The following is a 19,421-nucleotide window of genomic DNA, read 5'->3' as shown; positions in this document are numbered from 1 at the left end:
CAGTAACTGCAAGGTAAGTATAACAAGTAACTCAAAAGATTAAAGTAGCAGGAATTTTGTGGCTACTTCTGTCGTCCGTGTACTCCTATAACCATTCCCATAGTGCCTTCAGAGGTAAGCGATATAAAGGCCCCGAGGTAAGGGCCACAACTTAAAAAGAAAAAAAGTCGTTTTTAGAATAGCATTCAAATATACAGTCTATTTGAATAACTGCAGGATCCTGGAAGTTTCCGGGGTGTGAAATGAGAGGCAAAAAGGGCCCCTATCAGTAAGAAGCAAAATGAGAGCAAATCAAGTCATAACTCTAGTGTCATCTCACTTTCGTTTCTTGAGGAAAGGCAAAGTTGGTTCCAGGAGTCTCTGATGTGCAAGAAAGGATTATGAATCAGTCTCTGAGGCTGAGTAGGAGAATAAAACAAAACAGTCCAGTGTAGAAAAGCAGGGTGTGAGTGTACACTGACAAGTACTTGGCTGCCATCTAGCGGCCAAATTTGGGATCTCACAACCACATTTATTTCAAATGATTCTCAGAGTTAAAAAAAAAAGGAATTAACAAGTACAGGCATGGGCAGCCTGTCTTTTAAATTAACAAGTCAGATCTTTTAACAGCAACATAACATCATCCGAACGAACATTGATCCACAGGAAACCGGTACAGAGAGTATTTCAGGTGCGATCGCTGGGTTTGGGGTTTTTCGGTTTCTTGGGAGAGGCTCCAAAGAGTGAGAGTAGCTCACGTTTTCTCTGGTGTTTCCCACGTTTGGTGTGAGGAGATCGAGATGGTGTGGGTTTGTTTTCTTCATGGGGGGAGCATTGTGTATGTGGTAGCAGGAACTCGGCGTACCAATCAGGTAACTCAACCTCACCTAATCTCAGGTTAGAACAGAAATCGGGGAGATCAGCCGGGGTCCGGAGTAAATGCTGTTTGCCTCCATGTGTAACCTGCAATGCGAAGGGGAATTTCCAGCGGTACTGGAGGTCTTTTGCCCTGAGAGATTCCAGGGCTTAAGCACCCTTCTGTTCTTTAGTGTGATGGGTGACAAGTCCTGAAATGGCTGTATATTGCTCCCATTAAAAAAGGATGTGCTCGTTTTGCCTTGCTTTCATTATTTCCTCTTTCAGTGGGTGACTTGAGAGACAGCAAATTATATCTCTTGGGGGGGCATCATCTGGAGCTTTGGGGCGCAGGGCTCTGTGCGCCCTCTCAAAATCTATAGGGGATTCCTCAGGGCATTCTAGTAAACTGTTAAAGATGGATCTCAGGGCTGGTTTGGTCTGATCCCTGTCTACAGATTCTGGGATCCCTCTGCAGATGTTATTCCTACGCCCTCGATTGTCGAGGTCCTCAATCTGCCTATTCATTGCTATGAGGTGCGAGGAATGTGACAAGGAGACATCTTCAAGTTTTTTGATGGCTCTGTCCCTGCTCCTTCCCGCCTTCTCCACTGCAGACATCTGGCCTGAGAGACCAGTTATGTCTGCTTTCAAGTCAATGATGGCAGCTGCAAATGAATTTTTTATGTCTGCCGCTATGGCAGTCCTACCTTTTTTGTAGGTTATGGGTAGGTCTGTGATCTCCGGATCGCCAACCGTGTCCTCAGTATCAGCTGCAGAGTCCGTTTCATATTCCCTTATCTCATGAGGTAGCCCGTGCCATCTTGGATCCCTTGGAACTCGGATCTGCTCGATCGCTGGGTATTGAAGAAATCCGGGATGTTTTTGGCTAAATTGATAGATCCGGTTTTCGAGGGTTTGTTGCTGTGTCCTGGCTTGCCAATTCTGCCCATATTTGTAGAAAGTGAAGCCCGAGGGAGCTGAGAAGAGCGGGTCACTCACGGAGCTCCTCGTTAAGGCCTCCATCTCCCGTGCGCGCCAAGCAACGCCCCCCTGTTACACACTCTTAAGAGTCTGGTTTTCCTATGAATAGAAAATCATCCAAATAGTGTACTAAATTGCCAAATCTTGCTTCTTTTGCCACTACCCACTCCACAAATGATGAAAAACTCTCAAAATATGCGCAAGAAATAGAGCAACCCATCAGTAAACACTTGTCAAAAAAGTACATACCTTCAAATTGAAAACCCAATGAGTTGAAACTCTCTGGATTGATTGGCAACAGTCTAAATGCTGATTTTATCGGCCTTTGCCATCAAAGCCGCCTGACCTATTTTTTGCAGCTTGCCAATTGCTTCTTCAAAAGAAGCATATGTGACAGAACACAAGTCTTCACTAAATTGATCATTCAGAGAACATTTTCGTGGGTAGGATAGATGATGGATTAGTCTAGAACTGCCTGGTTCTTTCTTGGGTATGATCCCAAGTGGGGACAAGCGAAAATCTGAAAAAGGAGGAAAACTGAACGGACTTGCTATTCTACCCTCTTGTAACTCTTTAAACAACTTGTTTCTAACCATATCCGAAAGTTCCCTCACTGATTTTAAATTCTGAACCCAACTACAGCCTAATCCTTCAAAAACTGGCAAATTAAAGCCAAACCTAAAACCTTGCCTAATTAGCTGTGCTGTCACTTGGTCTGGATATCGGCACAGCCATGGCTCCTAGTTTTCCAATTTCACTGGTGTTTTTGGCTTTTTTGAAAACTATCCTTTCCCGATTGCTGAGACAATTTTTTAAAAGATTTGCTTATTGGGTGAGGTCCAGTGCAAAAAGCGCACTCATGACAAAATTTACAGGAATTCGGCCACTTGCATTGTGCATCATTAAATGCAAAGCCTACACCTTTCCTGTAACCCCCGGGCCTGACTAATCACCACTCTACTATTCAAACGAGGCAAATTAGGTCTCTGGGGAACAAATAGATTCAACCAGAGACCAACATCCTTACTACCCCCAGCCCATGTTTGAATGAACTGCCATTTTTTGCCTAAACGCCTCATCGTAGAAAAACCATCCTAGCCCACCAAAATTCCTGTAGGCTTCCAATATTATCTCTGTGCTGGAATAAACCTATACTAAGCTCAGGAAACCTTTCACATAAAATGCTGGAAAAGTAACAAAAGCTTGAAGCCAATTGTTGAATTGTCTAGGAACCGGTTTCTTTTTATCCTCCTCGCTTTTTTCCCTTTAAATAGTATTCTTTTTGATTAGGGCGTAAAGAAAATAATTCAATATACTCTCTCCGCCAGATCTTCTCCTTTATGCCACATTTCATGGACACATGAAAACCAAGCGGTGACAGTATACAAGGCATAACCTCTCTATATGACTTTTCCATTTCTGGTGAAGGATCTTTACCAGCATCTTTTCTTGCAGACAAACCTGCTGGCACTTCAATTGGCAGCTTTACCCCATTACCTGCCTGCGTCTTCCATACCGACTTCCGCAGCTTGAGGTGCCATACTGCTCCCTCCTGCTTTCTCACTAGTCTCCTCTTGCCGCGCAGGTAAGCTCTAACATTGCCGAATCCACGCCTCTCCACCTTGAAACCCGCTAGCTGCGGTGATCCCATGAGGAAAAGGGGGGGGGGGTGCCTTGAAACCCATTTCCCCCTTTTCCCAACATTTCTACTTAGTGGGAACATAGGGAATGAACGTAGGCATCCTCTAGCAGAAAATCAGATCACCGCAGCAAAAAAATTAATTTAGAGCAATAGAAGGTACTATTGTGAGCTAAGAATACATACTTCATTAGAATATATCATTTTTAACCAGAGTTTAGTATCACCTTTAAAAGTAAATAAATGGAGTTTATAGTTTTTTTTAACAATGCTTTGAAGCTGAATATACAGTATGTGATTTTCATTAGCTGTAAACCTGTAAAAAATAGGTTTCCACTACTAACTTTTATTTCTAAAAATGCCAGGGCCATGGCTCTCTTGTGCTAATATTTATATTCATTAACCCGGAGCAGGTATGCAGGTATTAACTTTTCTTAAACTTTTCTGATGTGCATGCATGCTCTGGCTTAGAAAGCATTCGGACCTGCGGTTTAGCATTACAGCCAGGTAAAGAGCATTTTTAGAAGGTTGGCCATATGTCCCTCATCTCTTTTGTGAAGTTCATTTAACACCTTGATGCCCGCAATATGTAGATTAAGGTTCCCAGTCAAAGTTTCTAGGGTTTTAATATTTATCTATGTCCCATTTTAGAACTATGACAGCAACTCGTCTATAGAAAGGGTCATACACCCCTCAGTGTGGTTCCTGATTAAGTTATTACCATGACAGACAGCCAAGCCTGTTGGCTCTAGCTGTCACTTTACAGAGATGCACAATAACAGCTGAAACCAGCAGATTGCAACTGCCAATGTTTATGAACAATACATTTTAAAGTTTTTACATGTTTGTAACCACATAAAATGTTCTATTTACTGAAAATATACTACCACTACATGATGTATATAATTGATGCAGGTGTAGCACTGCCCCCTGCAGGGACTGCTGGACATTGACTCTGCGGGCTCCCCTGGTTACCAACACATGATTATAATTGGATACATTTCTGGAATCCCTCCTTGCTCCTGTTGGCTCTTCACAGAAATAAACAGTCTAGGGGTGTTGGTTTTTTGTTTGTTTGTTGTAATTGGGATAGGAGAAGGGAATGGTGGGATAATCCAACTGAACTATTCAAAGATGAGGACTTCTATCTTCAGAACTTCTTTAGTGATCAGGAACAGCCAGGCTGTTAATCCACACTGCCACAAGTTTAGATGGGGTGAAGTCTCTTGCTCGCTTTACTCTTTACTCTCTAACAAGACGACTTTGTGATTGGAATCTTATCTTCAGGACACTCACTAGCATCCCCTCTAGTTGACACCCATCCACTGACTATCCTAGTAGCAGGGGTGGTCCCCCTCAGGTCAGCCCCCTTGACACGAGTTTCTGTACTCACTATACTGCAGAGACAGATCCTCCAGTGTCTCCCCTCTGTCAGCTTCCCTGGACCTCTGGGTTCAGCTAGTCTTCCGGCCCTCAGGACGACCCCCTGAGGCTGCATGGCACCTCTATAGAGTAGGGGGCAGCTGCTCCCTCCCTCCCAGACTCCGCTCCCTAACGAAAGACCTCGAGCACATGTGCTCCTTGCTTTTATACAGTATCCCAACATGCACCAAGGCGACTTTCCTCTGCCAATCATCAGGACTGTATCAAAAGCCCATGCACCCATTTGTCAGGTTTCCTCCCACTGCCCAACATGCCTCCCTATTGGACCAGTGTGAAACACTCTCTAGATAGACAGAATGAGTTGCACTCTGAGCACATAGAGCAGACCTCACTAACAGATCCTGCTCCCTGGTTGGCAGAGAACCATATAGTTACCTGCAGCTCTTCTGGTAAGCAGACAGAGCTCAAACTATACTTTCGCTCTAGCACCTACCTAGGAGGGTGCTACACAAGGAATATTAAAAAATCTGCATTCAATTAATATTATTTTGCTATTTAATGCAGAATTGGCTGGTATCTCCTTGAGATCAATATTGCGTTGGCCCACCCTTTGCAGCTATAGCAGCTTCAACTCTTATAGGAAGGCTGTCCACAAGGTTTAGAAGTGTCTATGGGAATGTTTGACCGTTCTCCCAGAAGCGCATTTGTGAGGTCAGGCACTGATTTGGACAAAAGGGCCTGGATCGCAGTCTCCACTCAAATTCATCCCAAAGGTGTTCTTTTGGGTTGAGGTCAGGAGAGTCAAGTTCCTCCACCCCAAACCCACTCTTCCATTTCTTTATGGACCTTGTTTGTGCATTGGTGCACAGTCCTGTTAGATCAGGAAGGGGCCATCCCCAAACTGTTCCCACAAAGTTGGGAGCATTAAATTGTCCAAAATGTTTTGGTATGCTGATGCCTTAAGAGTTCCCGTCACTGGAGCTAAGGGGCCAAGTCCAACCCCTGAAAAACAACCCACACCATAATCCCCTCTCCACCAAATTAATTTGACCAGTGCACATGGCGAGGTCCATAAAGACATGGGTGAGTGAGTTTGGGGTGCAGGACCTTGATTGGCCTGCACAGAGTCCTGACGTCAACCTAATACAACACCTTTGGGATAAATTGGAGCGGAGACTGAGCCAGGACTTCTCATCCACATCAGTGCCGGACCTCACAAATGTGCTTCTTGAAGAATGGTCAAACCTTCCCATAGACACACCCTAAACCTTGTGGACAGATTTCCCAGAATTGTTAAAGCTGTTATAGCAGCAAAGGAGGAGCCAACTCAATATTAAGCCCTACCGACTAAGATTGGGATACCATTAAAGTTCCTGTGCATGTAAAGGCAGGTGTCCCAATACTGTATATAACGTAATATATATCACAAAAGTGAATACACTCCTTACATTTTTGTAAATATATTATATTTGTGTGTCAACACTGAAGTAATGACACTTTGCTCCAATTTAAAGTAGTGAGTGTACAACTTGTATAATAGTGTAAATTTGCTGTCCCCTCAAAATAACTCGACACACAGCCATAAATGTCTAAAAAAAAAAAAAAAAAAAAAAAAAACCCCTGGCAAAAGTGAGTACACCCCTAAGTGAAAATGTCCAAGTTGGGCCCAAAGTTTCAATATGTGGTGTGACCACCATGATTTTCCAGCACTGCCCTAACCTTCTTGGGCATGAAGTTCACCAGAGCTTCACAGGTTGCCACTGGAGTCCTCTTCCACTCCTCCATGACGACATCACTGAGCTGGTGGATGTTGGAGACCTTGTGCTCCTCCACCTTTTTTATTTGAGGATTCTCCACAGATGCTCAATAGGGTTTAGGTCTGGAGACATGTTTAGCCAGTCACCTTTCAGTAAATATTGCTGCGCTGATACTCTGGTCTATTTACTGATTACTGTGGGTGTTTTGTGTTTGGTACTGATTGCTTTCAGCTTTTTGTGTGTTTTTTACTTTTATCAATTAGGGGATTGCGCTGATTATATACATATTTTTATAGTCCATCACCTTTACCCTCAGCTTCTTTAGCAAGGCAGTGGTCGTCTTGGAGGCGTTTTTGGGGTCATTATCATGTTGGAATACTGCCCTGCGGCCCAGTCTCTGAAGGGAGGGGATCATGCTCTGCTTCAGTATGTCACAGTATATGTTGGCATTCGTGGTTCCTTCAATGAACTGTAGCTCCCCAGTGCCGGCAGCACTCATGCAGCCCCAGACCATGATACTCCCCCCACCATGCTTGATGGTAAGACACACTTGTCTTTGTACTCTTCACCTGGTTGCTGCCACACATGCTTGACACCATCTGAACCAAATAAGTTTATCTTGGTGTCATTAGACCACAGGACATGGTTCCAGTAATCCATGTCCTTGTGCATCATCTTTAGAAGAGGCTTCCTTCTGGGATGACAGCCATGCAGACCAATTTGATGCGGTGTATGGTCTGAGCACTGACAGGCTGACACCCCACCCCCTTCAGCAGCAATGCTGGCAGCAATCGGCAACAATTCTTCTTTTTTTTTTTTTTTTTTTTTTTCAGATCCTCAGAGTTCTTTGCCATGAGGTGAAATGTGTAACTTCCAGTGACCAGTATGAGAGAATGAGAGCGATGACACCAGATTTAAACACACCTGCTCCCCATTCACACCTGAGACCTTGTTACACTAATGAGTCACATGACACCGGGGAGGGAAAATGGCTAATTGGGCACAATCTGGACATTTTTACTTAGGGGTGTACTCACTTTTTTTTTTTTCAGTGGTTTAGACCTGAATGGTTGTGTGAACTATTTGAGGGGACAGCAAATTTACACGGTTATACAAGCTTTACACTCACTACTTTACATTGTAGCAAAGTGTCTTTCTTCAGTGTTGTCACATGAAAAGATAAAAGATTTACAGAATGTGAGGGATGTACTCAGTTTTGTGTGTATAACAAAAATTTTTTTTGTTTCATCTTTAAGACATGATGTTGTGGCAATAGATGGGTGTGTTCTGCTAGGAAACCTGAACATCCATTCATCTGTAATAAAGTATAAAACTGCTGCAGGCACTTTGGCATAGACAAATGACGTTTGCCTTAACCTCTGTAATTAAACCACATACCAGTAAGACCTGAATAGCCTGAATGCTGTGAGTTTTGCACATTTTGTGCTAACCTGATTTAAAGAAGATTTAAAACTGCGAGCATGGAGGCTTTCTTGTAGAAGAGACATGCTATATTACTTCTGCATTAAAACAAACATACCTGTCTGTTCCCAATCTTTAGAATGTACACTAAGCTGCACTTGTGTAGCACTACCCCCCGTAGGGGGGCGCTGAATATAGATCTACCTTGGGTCTCCCTCTGATTATCCGGTTGCCAGATACCAGGCATTTTCACACACTGCCAGGTGCACACATTCTTTGGCTTGTTTGCTCCAATGACCAGTCTAGGGGATTTGTTTTTGGTGTTTTTATTTAGAGAACTTGGATAGGAGAAGGGATCAGTGGGATACTCCAAATTCAACTTTGTACATGTGAGGACAACTCTCACTTGGCCTCACTAAGTGGAGCTGAAAAGCAGATCTTCTGCTAAACCATACAGCACTTGCATTGGAAGAATAAGTCCTTTGCTTGTGTTAGCAGCAGACTCAATGAACTCTATATCTTCAGGACACTCAAGTATCCTGTTTAGCTTACTCCCAGCCTGCTGACTTTCTAGCACCAAGAGGGGGATTTTAACAGCAACAGTCTCTTGGATCCCCATGGAAAGTCTGTACTCACAAGGCCCTGATCGCAGGTCACCTTCCTTCATGATACCAGATGAGATCCATGGACATACTCGCTTAGTCAGCCCTCAGAGTCCCTGGGTTTCAACATTTCTGTTTCTGGCCCTCAGGTCGACCATTTGAGGCTGCATGGCAGCCTTTGCTGGTGAAAGGCAGCAGCCCCACCTGGACCCTGTTCTCCAGCCAAAGACCAGGGGCCCCATGTGCACCTTTAGATATAAATAGTCACCCAGCATCCACGGGGGCACCTCCCATGCCTATTGGACAGGGCTGTACAGATACCCCCTTGCTCTCATCTGCATAGTTTTCTCCCACTGTCCAATACACTGTATCACTATTGGATCAGTGTGAAACCTCAAGCCAGGATGAGCAACATCAGAGCACACTGGGCAGGTTCTAACAATTACAGCTCTCTGTTAAGCAGACAGCTTCTAGATTTACCTGGCTGTCTCTTGTTGGGAAGAGAAAACAAAAACCTATAAAAAACCTACACTAGTAATTATCTAGGAGGGTGCTACATTTGCATGGCTAAGTGCACATTCTCTGCATTTATTGGTGCAAGTATGAATGAACTTCCACATGCATGCAGAGGAGTTCCATCATTCTAGCCTAGCCAATCAACATGGCCGAAGATCATAAACCCCAAAAAAGCCTGGGTAAAGATGCTGGCATTGGAGAGGGGAGTTTAGTTCTAATTTAAATGCAATGTAGTAATATAGTTACACTTCAAGCACCCATGGAAGGTGTAACTAAACTTGTGCTCCAGCCTGTATTGAAATAACCCTGAGGTGCATGCAGTAAGCACAGCCTATCTGCTAAATAAACCAGTAGTTCACCTATCCATTCCACAAGCCCACTCCAGTCACCATATCTGCAGTTGTTTAATTTTTATTTATTTTTTTAACACCAGCTGCTGATGCTGGAACACACCCCAATCAGCCTGATATAAAAAATGAACTATTAAAGTTCCTGTACAGCCAAATGATTTTGTTTTAGTTTTGGGAAGGATTAGAACCTCTGGCATTTTTATTTTTACCTACCGGTGTCTTCTTGAGAGGATTCCCTTTACTTCCTGTTCATAGATGCAACAGAAAGTAGGAAGAACTCTCTACACGGTGAGGGTAATCCCCTATTAGTGGGTCCTCATTAGAGTGTCCCCCTCCCAACATTGCCCAATTGTTTTCTGTGTGCCTTGCAGAGACCTGCATGTTTCTAGTAGAGAAATGAGCAGGGCTCTGTAACTGGTGTTAATGATAATGTCAGTGACTCCCGAGTATTCAGTATACTAGCCATGCAACTAACCTTTTAGAGGTCAGGAGTGGAAGACGTATGTTTCTCTTTGTAAGGGTCTACTTCATGCCTGCCATGCTAAAAATACACGGGCTGCCCATTGCACCTTTTTTATGACAATGCTACTTGCCTGGCAAAGCATGCCATATTTATTTATTTTTGTGTTTTTCATACATCCTATGTCTCTAAACTAAAAGGCCCAAATAAGCAGGGAAGTGAGTTTGTGACACACTAGGTCCTACTACTTTCTAGGTCTTTCGGCAAGGGGCATTTCTAGATAATCAATACATTTAAGTTTAGGGCACTGTTGTCAGGGTACCTTCATTCACAAGCTTTCCCAAGTTTCTAGGTTAAGTGATGCCTGGTGTCATTCAGAATGGAAGACTGAGTACTTATTTTAGTAATAAGGAAGCGCTGCAGGGCACACCTGCAAATTAAAGGAAAACGTATATATGCAACAAAACGGCACTGGTTGCAAAGTTAGCCCAAGGTTGAGGTTTAAACCATGGCTAGTTTATGCCATGACAGTATCTGACTGCCTGTGTTTACTTCACTGAGAAGTTGCTCTTGTGCACTGGACCCCTCAATACAAGGCATGTACATTTCTAGAGGCTGATTGAAACATGTTCTTTGTGTGATGCAATGGAAATATCAGAGTGATTGACTTTTTGGCTCAGCTTGACTCTTATTTACTCATTCAGCTCTTGTTCTACATTCTAGGTGGAGATTTGCTTTTTCAGCAAGTCCCAATGGTGGAAATAGATGGCTTGAAACTAGTACAATCAAAAGCCATCCTGAACTACATAGCTGGAAAATACAACCTATACGGAAAGGACCTAAAAGAAAGACTATTGTAAGTATTTACTAAAAAAGCATACTTGTATAAAATGTAAACCAAGTTTATTTAAACAGTACGCATTACATTTCAGAAATGAGTGTATATTACCTACAGCAGCCTTTTTCAACCAGGGTGCCTTTTGAGTTTTTCAGGGGTGCCTTGGCAAAACTCCTAAAAGTTTGCCACAAATTGCCAGCAAGGCAGCATTTTTGCTACTCCAAGCCACAGGTTTTATTGTGCAGCATTACAACTTTTGACACCATATGAACCAGCCACTGGCATCCTATAAGGATGGACATCGGTTACTTGTACAGCATCCTTGTTTGCTCCTCTGTCAGTACTGGGGTCATGTTGGCGAAGAGAATGGGAGGAAGTGATTGAGAACTTAATTGCTAGAATACTAGCCAGTGCCAGTGTGCAAAGGTGGAGGAATAAATCCTCTCTAATGTTGGGTGGGCCATGTGTGTAGATGCTGCTGTGATGTGTAAAACTATTAGTTTAAAAATTCTGCACATTCTGGAATGTAAAAAAATAAAGTGTGCCTTTAAAAAGGTTCAGAAGCACTGACCTATAGTAATCAATCTGTAATTTTGTTATACTGGGATGCCATGGCCGATTATACTTTTTTCCTTTTCTTTTTCGTGTTCACACATACTGCAATATCATGGGCACACACATTGCAATGCATTTTGCATTAAAACTAATTAGCTTTGCTTTTTTTTTTCTTTTTTGCAATAATGAGAGAAGTAGACTGAGAGATTTAAAAGGGAAAATATTTTTTACATTTGAGTTTTACGGTTAACCTTACCAAAAAAGCCCAATCTCCCCCAATACAATCAAAATGGGCTAAAATTTTGAAACCTTTTATCTAAACATGTATTACCCATGAGGTCACTGCATCTGCTTCAGGATTCCAGCTGTATCCAGGATCTGAAAAGCAATGTACGTCCTATCGCTCAGATGTAGACCTAACTCACAGAACAGAATGTAAGGACATCAGCGCTACCTTTCAGGAACTACAAGGGAATAGTAGGCCATCCCCTTGCTTAAGGAGCAGCAACTGTGACTGGACTAACATACTGGAAACTGCTGCTAGTAAGCACTGTGCATCATCTCTTTGGTAGGTTGAGTGCAAGGAATGCTACAAGGCTTTAAGGCATCCTTTTAACATAGGCAGTTTCCTTGCTCTGAGCAAAGTTCATCTTTAACACCTTTTGCATACAGACTGCTCCCCCACTATTGTGTAAACGTATCAGCCACCTTTAGGACCCTTACATGCGGGCAGACCGATTGGGTCCGCCTATCTGTTTTTATGTCGGACCCGATCAGACCATCCTTTGCCCTCTATGGAGCAGTGGATGTAAACGGAAATGTGTCCATTTACACCCATCTGATCTGATCCTATCCACCAAAAACAGAGGGATGGGGATTAGTTGCCCATCCGTCTGATGGATCGGATTACAGTTGGATGTAAACGGACAGGCAATCTGTTTACATCCGACTATCCATAGAGGAAAGTGGGCTGTGTCTGCTCTGCATAAGTGGAGCAGACACAAACCTGTCATCTGCCTGCTCAGCAGGGATCAGCGGACCGATCCACCGCTGAGCAGGCAGATTGCTGGTAGAGTCCGCCCTGTGTGAAAGAGACCTTAGAAGTTTTATTATAAGCTTAACCACTTCTGGACCAGAAGGTTTTACCCCCTTAATGACCAGGCCATTTTTTGCAATTTGGCACTGCGTGACTTTAACTGGTAATTGCACAGTCATGCAATGCTGTAACCAAACAAAATTTATGTCCCCCCCCCCCCCCCCCCCACAAATTGAGCTTTCTATTGGTATTTGATCACCTTTGTGGTTTTTATTTTTTGCGACAAAAGGCTGAACATTTTTGAGAAAATGAGATTCTACTTTTTTCTTAAAAAATTTTTTTCCAATAAACTCAAATTTTTGCCATACATTTAGGCCAAAGTATATTTAGCTATGTCATTGATAAAAATATCTAATTTCTTGAAGTGCTAAAATAAAATGGCAGGGCAGTACAACCCGCCCCCCCCTCCCCCCCCAAAATTACCTTTTTTCAGAAAGCAGACGCCCTAAGCTATTTGCTGAGACATGCGAGTCCATAGAATATTTTAGATCTTAACACAAGTTTTGGGAAAATCAAAGTTGTCACTTTTTGTCACAAAGTTTTGAAAAAAAATGTTTTTTTCATTTTCCAAATGAGAGCTGCAAACTACTAACCATGCCGCTTGGCAAATACCTTGGAGTAATTTGGAGGGGGGGGTTGTGTTATCTTGGCATGTAATGGCATCAAACTGTGATGGGTAGTGAGGGCTGAAATAAGCAATTTACGCCCTTAGAAAGCTTGAAGGCAGTGAATGATTTTCAGGGTCCTGTACGTGGCCAGACTGCCAAAAAGTCTCACGTGTGGTATCTCCATACTCAGGAGAAGCAGCAGAATGTATTTTGGGGTGTCATTCCACATATACTTATGGCATGTGTGGGCAAAATATCATTTAGCGACAACTTTGTGTAAAAAGTAATTTTCCCGAAACTTGTGGCAAAAAATATAAAATATTCCATGGACTCAACATGCCTCTCAGCAAATACCTTGTCGTGCCTACTTTCCAAAAAGGGGCCATTTGGTGTTTTAACTGTCCTGACATTTTATGCCCAATTTTAGAAGCTTGCCACACATCACCCACTCTTCTAACCACTTGAAGACCAAGCCTTTTCTGACTTTTTTTTTTTTTTTTCAAATTACTTTGAACCCCCAAACATTATATATTTTCTTAACCACTTAAGCCCCGGAGGATTTGGCTGCTAAACGACCAGGGGGTATTTTGCGATTCGGCACTGCGTGACTTTACGGACAATTGCGCGGTCGTGCGACGCTGTACCTAAAACGAATTTGACGTCCTTTTTTTTTTTTTCCACAAACAGAGCTTTCTTTTGGTGGTATTTGATCACCTGTGCGCTTTTTACTTTTTGCGCTATAAACAAAAAGAGTGTAAATTTTGCAAAAATAACAATATTTTTCACATTTTTTTTATATGAAATTCCCCCCCAAAAAATGTAAAAATCAAAATTTTTTAACATTTTCGGCCAATTTGTTTTATCCTACCTATGTTTGGTAAAAAAAATCGCAAAAAGCGTATTTTTATTGGTTTGCGCAAAAGTTATCGCGTTTACTAACAAAGGGAAAGATTTTTGTCATTTTTATTTTTTTTTAACGCATAATGGCGGCGATCTGCGATCTTTTTGGGGGCGATCTTTTTGGGGTTTTTTTATAACTTTTTACTATAGAGTGAGGGATGGAAATAAGTTTTTTGCAATACTTTTGTGTTTGCACTATAAACCATTTCATTATGTTTTTGTTTTTTTTTGTTTTTTCTTTATTATAGAGTGTGGGAAGGGAATATGGTGCTTGGGTTCAATACTTTTGTGCGTGGTCCACTATAAACTGTTTTATTATAGGGGGGACAGCAATTATGCCCTAAATATTAGTGCTGCTGCGCCACAAAAGAGGAAAAAAAAACTGCCTACGCAGAAGGAATAGCACCTGTGAAACGGGGGAGTACTAATATTGCTGGTCTACTAGATATGAGAATAAAATCGGCGCAACGCAATGGATATATAAACGGAAATTATTGTGCCGTGAAATCACAATTAATTAAAAAAAAGAGTAAAAATATTGTGTTAGTGCTAATTAAAGTGCCAAAAATGAATATTGAGTGTCAAGTGAAATCAAGCAGCCGCTAGCCCTATAAATGCTTCTACTGCACATCTGAGATCAATAGTAAAGAAGTGCAGCACCACTTGAAAATTAATGAATGTTAAATGTGCAAATAAAGTGAGGAAGTGCCATACATAGATCTACAAAATCATCAGTAGATTCGACCCCTGATGACGAAGTCACTCACATGATGTAACGTGTATAGAGGACGGAGCCTGCTATCGGATGTCTACTCGCTCTGCATCTCATTATTGAGAGGATCGTGTTATCAAGCCCGCACAGCTGATTGTGCCTGAAAATGTCAGTTGGACATCTATTGTATTTTTTGCCCTAATAAAGCTATACATACAGAGAGCATTAGATTTGTCCATGTTTTTTGTCTCGTATTGGAGAAATCGCTAAGGACAGGGAGTGTGGAGGATCGCATTTAACAGGATAATTGCTGATTATCATCCACAAGATTATATCCCTTTCTACGAACGGCTTGTTCTGACCCACTGATAACACGGGGGTCAGAACGTGAGGTGAGCGGCCAATTGTATGTGGTGGAGGATTTTTAATTTCTGAAGCTTCACTCTCAAGCACCAGCACTTTCTGGCTTTTGTGGTCCACATCTTGACATTTTTTGCACTGGACTTTCATATATTTTATATATATTTGAGGTTTTGGGATTTTTGCACAAGTTGGAATATTCAAATAGTTTTTTTATATATACATCAGCGATTTTAAGGAAAATATTTTTTACGCATTATTTTATATTCATATGAATTGTGATTTTTGTATATCTATGTATGGCACTTCCTTTATTTTACTTACTAATGTTGAACATTTAACATTCATTTATTTTTAAGTGGCGCTGTACTTCTCTTTACTATAGTACTAATATTGCAGTAACAGAACCTGATGCTGCAAAAAAAGGAAAAAAAAAAAAAAAAAAAATATATATATATATATATATATATATATATATATATATATATATATATATATATATATATATATATATATATATATATATATATATATATATATATATATATATATATATATATATATATATATAATATATAATTAACAAATGACAAATGTTAGCTGCCCTGATTGTGCTCTTAGCATTCCAACAATACAAAGAATGCAGCGAGAAATGTGACAAGGACCCCTCAGCCTTGTGTGTGTTTTTTTTTTTTTTTTTTTTTTTTTTTTTTTTTTTTGAAGGCCTTTTTCTTTTGTTTTTGTATGCATTTTTACTTTTGAGTTTAGCCACCCAGGATTTATTTGAGCTCTTTTAAACTTATTTCCGATTGGAATGCACTGGCCAATACCTTTTTTTTATTAAGTATACTCTTAAAGCACTGCCATTTTTCCTCCGTATTTTTTGTTCCTAGGATTCTATCCCATTCAATATTGTCTATTAAGGAACGCAATTTAGGGAAGTTTGCTCTTTTGAAATTCAGTCGCCTTGTATTACCCTTGTGCCTCCTATTTCTGTGATTTATGCTGAATCAAATTGACCTGTGTTTGCCATTTCCTAAGTTGCTCTGTATTTCCACATCCGCGATCAGTAATCAGTAGGTCTAGTAATGCAATATCTCTTGTTGGTGCATTTACCAGCTGACCCTAACAATTATCTTGCAAGACATTTAGGAATTGGTGAGCCTTGGTCGAATAAGCGGTTTCTTCTGCCCAGTCGACATCTGTATAATTAAAATTTCCTAGCCTTGCTGCCACTCCCCCTCCTCCATCAGGTTAGAGGGCTTGTACCATATGCCCATTACTTCCCCCCCTTTTTTTTTTCCCTTTCTTTGGAGCTCCACCCACAAGGATTCCTTATCCTCTCTTGTTCCATTTGTGATGTCGTCCCTCATGTTCACTTGCACATCATTCTTGATATACAGGCATATTCCTCCTCCCTTCTCTACATTATAGGGAACTGCCCTGAATGGTTGCCAGCCAGCCAGTCATATGAGCTGTCAAACCAAGTTTCTGAAATTCCCACAATCTAAATTCTCCTCGGACATTAGCAGCTCCAGTTCTCCCATTTATTACCTAGACTTTCTAGCATTGGTGTACAAGCCTTGTAATTTTGTCCTGTCACATACGATTTCCTTGTTAGTAGTTTTGAGGCTGCAATTTGGATTTGTCAACTTGCTTACCTTGGGTTTTGATATTGTAGTCACCCTACCACTAATGCCCCCAATCCTACCTACTAAACCTTGCTCAATACTGGCTGCTCTACATCTGGATCCCCTCCAACACCTAGTTTAAAAGGGTGAATGTTCCTCCACCCTAGTAAGCACAAGATTGTGTATCTGGCAACAAAGAATGGTAGGCATTGGCTAGTATAAAAAGACAGAGGGGGTCCATTTTCAGAGACATTATCAGTTTGCTCTGCATGTTCAAAATGACAGGGTCTCTTTAAGAGCAGGGTTCTTCTGTGACTCAGTACTATGCAGGGCTGTACTTAGAGGGGTTCATTGGTATAAATGATTTATACTGTGCATTTTCTTATGTTCCAGCATTGATATGTATTCTGAGGGGGCCTCCGACCTAATAGGATTGATTATACCATCATTCTTTATGGCTGAAGCTGAACAGAAGAAACAATGGGATCTTGTTAAACAAAGGGCTTTGAACAGATATTTTCCAGTTTACGAAAAGGTGTATATATGATTTTTTATTTTTTTTTTCCGTTTAAAATCAATAGAAGTGGCGGTCCATTCTGTCCATAATGTATTATGAAATAGGATAAAACCTGTTCCCATCACTACAGACTGTCTGCACCCTCTATGTTCAGGGAGTTAAACACTCTGATCTGTTACCATAGTGAACACAGGACATAGTGCAGTCACTAACTGCAATATATACATTTTTTAACAAATCCAAGGTGGTTTCAAATTTTTCTACCCATTTGGTGGGGGAGCACTGACACTCTTGGGCCAGTTTTGACATCCTGTCGATTTTTATATGTTAAATTTGTCTTTGTACAGGCACCATGCAACTACCAATCAATTATTTTTTCCTGTGCATATGCATGCTGATATTCCTCCTTCATATAATGTTGCTTCTAGTATGATTGGCTGTCAGTTTTCTGCTCTGTATAAACATAGCACTTCTCATCCAGTCAGTGAAGTTGACTGGAAATGACCATGATCATCTCATGTCAGTGGGTACCATTTAAAGCCAGCTCCAGCCAAAACTTTTTTTTTTTTTTTTTTGGAGCTTTGCACAGAGTAGGTAAATGTTAAAACTGCTGCCAAGTTTTTATTGCTGTGCCTCCTTGCTAGGGATGGCTCCCCTTATTTCCTATCTATTTGATGGATTTCAAACCATGAAAGTGTGGCAAAATCTCCAGTTGTGATCAAAAAACACTAAAACAATGCTATTAGTAGTTAAGGATAGGAACCTGTGAGGTGTATATATTTTTTTGGGGATCCTACTTTTTGTTCGGATGATGGGTGTCAGACCGAGTAGGGATAGAGGGGGAAAATCTTACCAATCTCCTAAAACACGAGCCTGACATAAAGTAAATCATTTTGTTTGTAAAGCCACAGTGGGACTTGTCATGCCCTGGAAAGCCTTATGTAAAATTTAGGGGGAAGTGAGTACAAATAGATTTCAATACTGTTAAGTCCTCTGGGACACCACTGGGAGCTTCTTGACTACACAATCAGCCCATGCCCACGCTACATCCTGCAATGCCCAGTGGACTTTTTGATCATTGCTGAGACACAGGACCTATCTCTGAAGACACAGAACAGTTTCCACCGCTTGGTTTCATTGCACATCACAGGAGGCCTCTTCCCTATTTTCCAATGTGAGAGGCATATTGTTCTCTTTGATGGCTACTTCTCTTTGGCTGCTAAACACCTTGCTTCTTGCCCAGCTTTGATCCCCCCCCACTGGCACTGTTAACTTCTCACAGCATAAACTCTATAATGGTACAGCTGGACAGGAGGAATAGACAAACTTTGCTGAAATCTCAACGTAGTACATACATAGCATCTAGATATTGAGTCATACACTCAGCTTGACAACAATAAAGATCATGTGGAGCTAAACACTCCTGTCCTTTACTGCCAAGAAAGTTGCCATCTTAGCCTCTGATCTGCAGTTGCCATCATGCTGCACATGTAATCAGTTGTGAGACCAGTCATTTGATGGCTTGACAGTCCAGTTGAGAGCACAAGCAACTGTGATGGTTATCACTCACGACATGTCTTGCACATAACTGTTTTGGAAAACCGTTAAATTGGTGGGTATAGTTCCACTTCAAGGTAATCAACTTTGTTGTTAATGGATCCGTGGATATGTAACAGCCATTAACAACAACAGACTGGAATAGGAATTCCTGGGGGAACTCTGACTCTATCCAGGGATCACCTTGTTTAGAACAGGGAAAAATTGTTGACCTCATGGCAGGGCTTGGTATATCCAGCACACAGAACAATGTTATATTAGTGACGGCCTTCAACACCCAACACTTTAACTGGTTCCCTTTTCCCTAAATGTAAGAAGGTGCCGTCCAATAATAGAACAGAAACTTGGTTACTATACGGTGGGAGGGATGGGGCCAAACTTTGTAAGCCCTCCTTACAAGGCAATCTCGGTGATTACTTTTACATTTTTTGTGTAGCTAATCTGTTTTATTTGTTTAGGCTTTGGAAAACCAGGAATATTTAGTTGGAAGACAATTTAGTATAGCCGATGTGCAGCTCCTGGAAACCATTTTGGCAGTGGAAGAGCTACATCCCGATATCCTGCAGAACTTTCCAAATTTACAGGTAAACAAATTGCATACTTGACACATTTTTTTTTTTATTTAGCGAAAAAAGCAGTTGCCAAAAAGTCCAGGAATCAAAAAATAGGAAGCATCCACTGGTGCAAGATTCATTTTCCA

The 19,421-nt window shown here is 41.4% G+C and overlaps 1 protein-coding gene across 1 annotated transcript in view; it reads left to right on the top strand.

Moving 5' to 3' along the window:
• Positions 1 to 19,421, top strand: part of LOC309550518 (uncharacterized protein) — a 257,449-nt gene that overhangs the window by 166,604 nt on the left and 71,424 nt on the right. The window contains exons 4-6 of the mRNA XM_082250880.1: positions 10,671 to 10,803; positions 17,041 to 17,182; positions 19,180 to 19,305. Coding sequence (XP_082107006.1) covers positions 10,671 to 10,803; positions 17,041 to 17,182; positions 19,180 to 19,305 — 401 coding nt within the window. The remainder of the gene's footprint in view (positions 1 to 10,670; positions 10,804 to 17,040; positions 17,183 to 19,179; positions 19,306 to 19,421) is intronic.

This window comes from Pelophylax lessonae (assembly GCF_965119305.1).
Source record: "Pelophylax lessonae genome assembly, chromosome: 3".
In the NCBI taxonomy this organism is placed as follows: Eukaryota; Metazoa; Chordata; class Amphibia; order Anura; family Ranidae; genus Pelophylax; species Pelophylax lessonae.
This window is presented reverse-complemented; position numbering and strand designations above follow the sequence as displayed.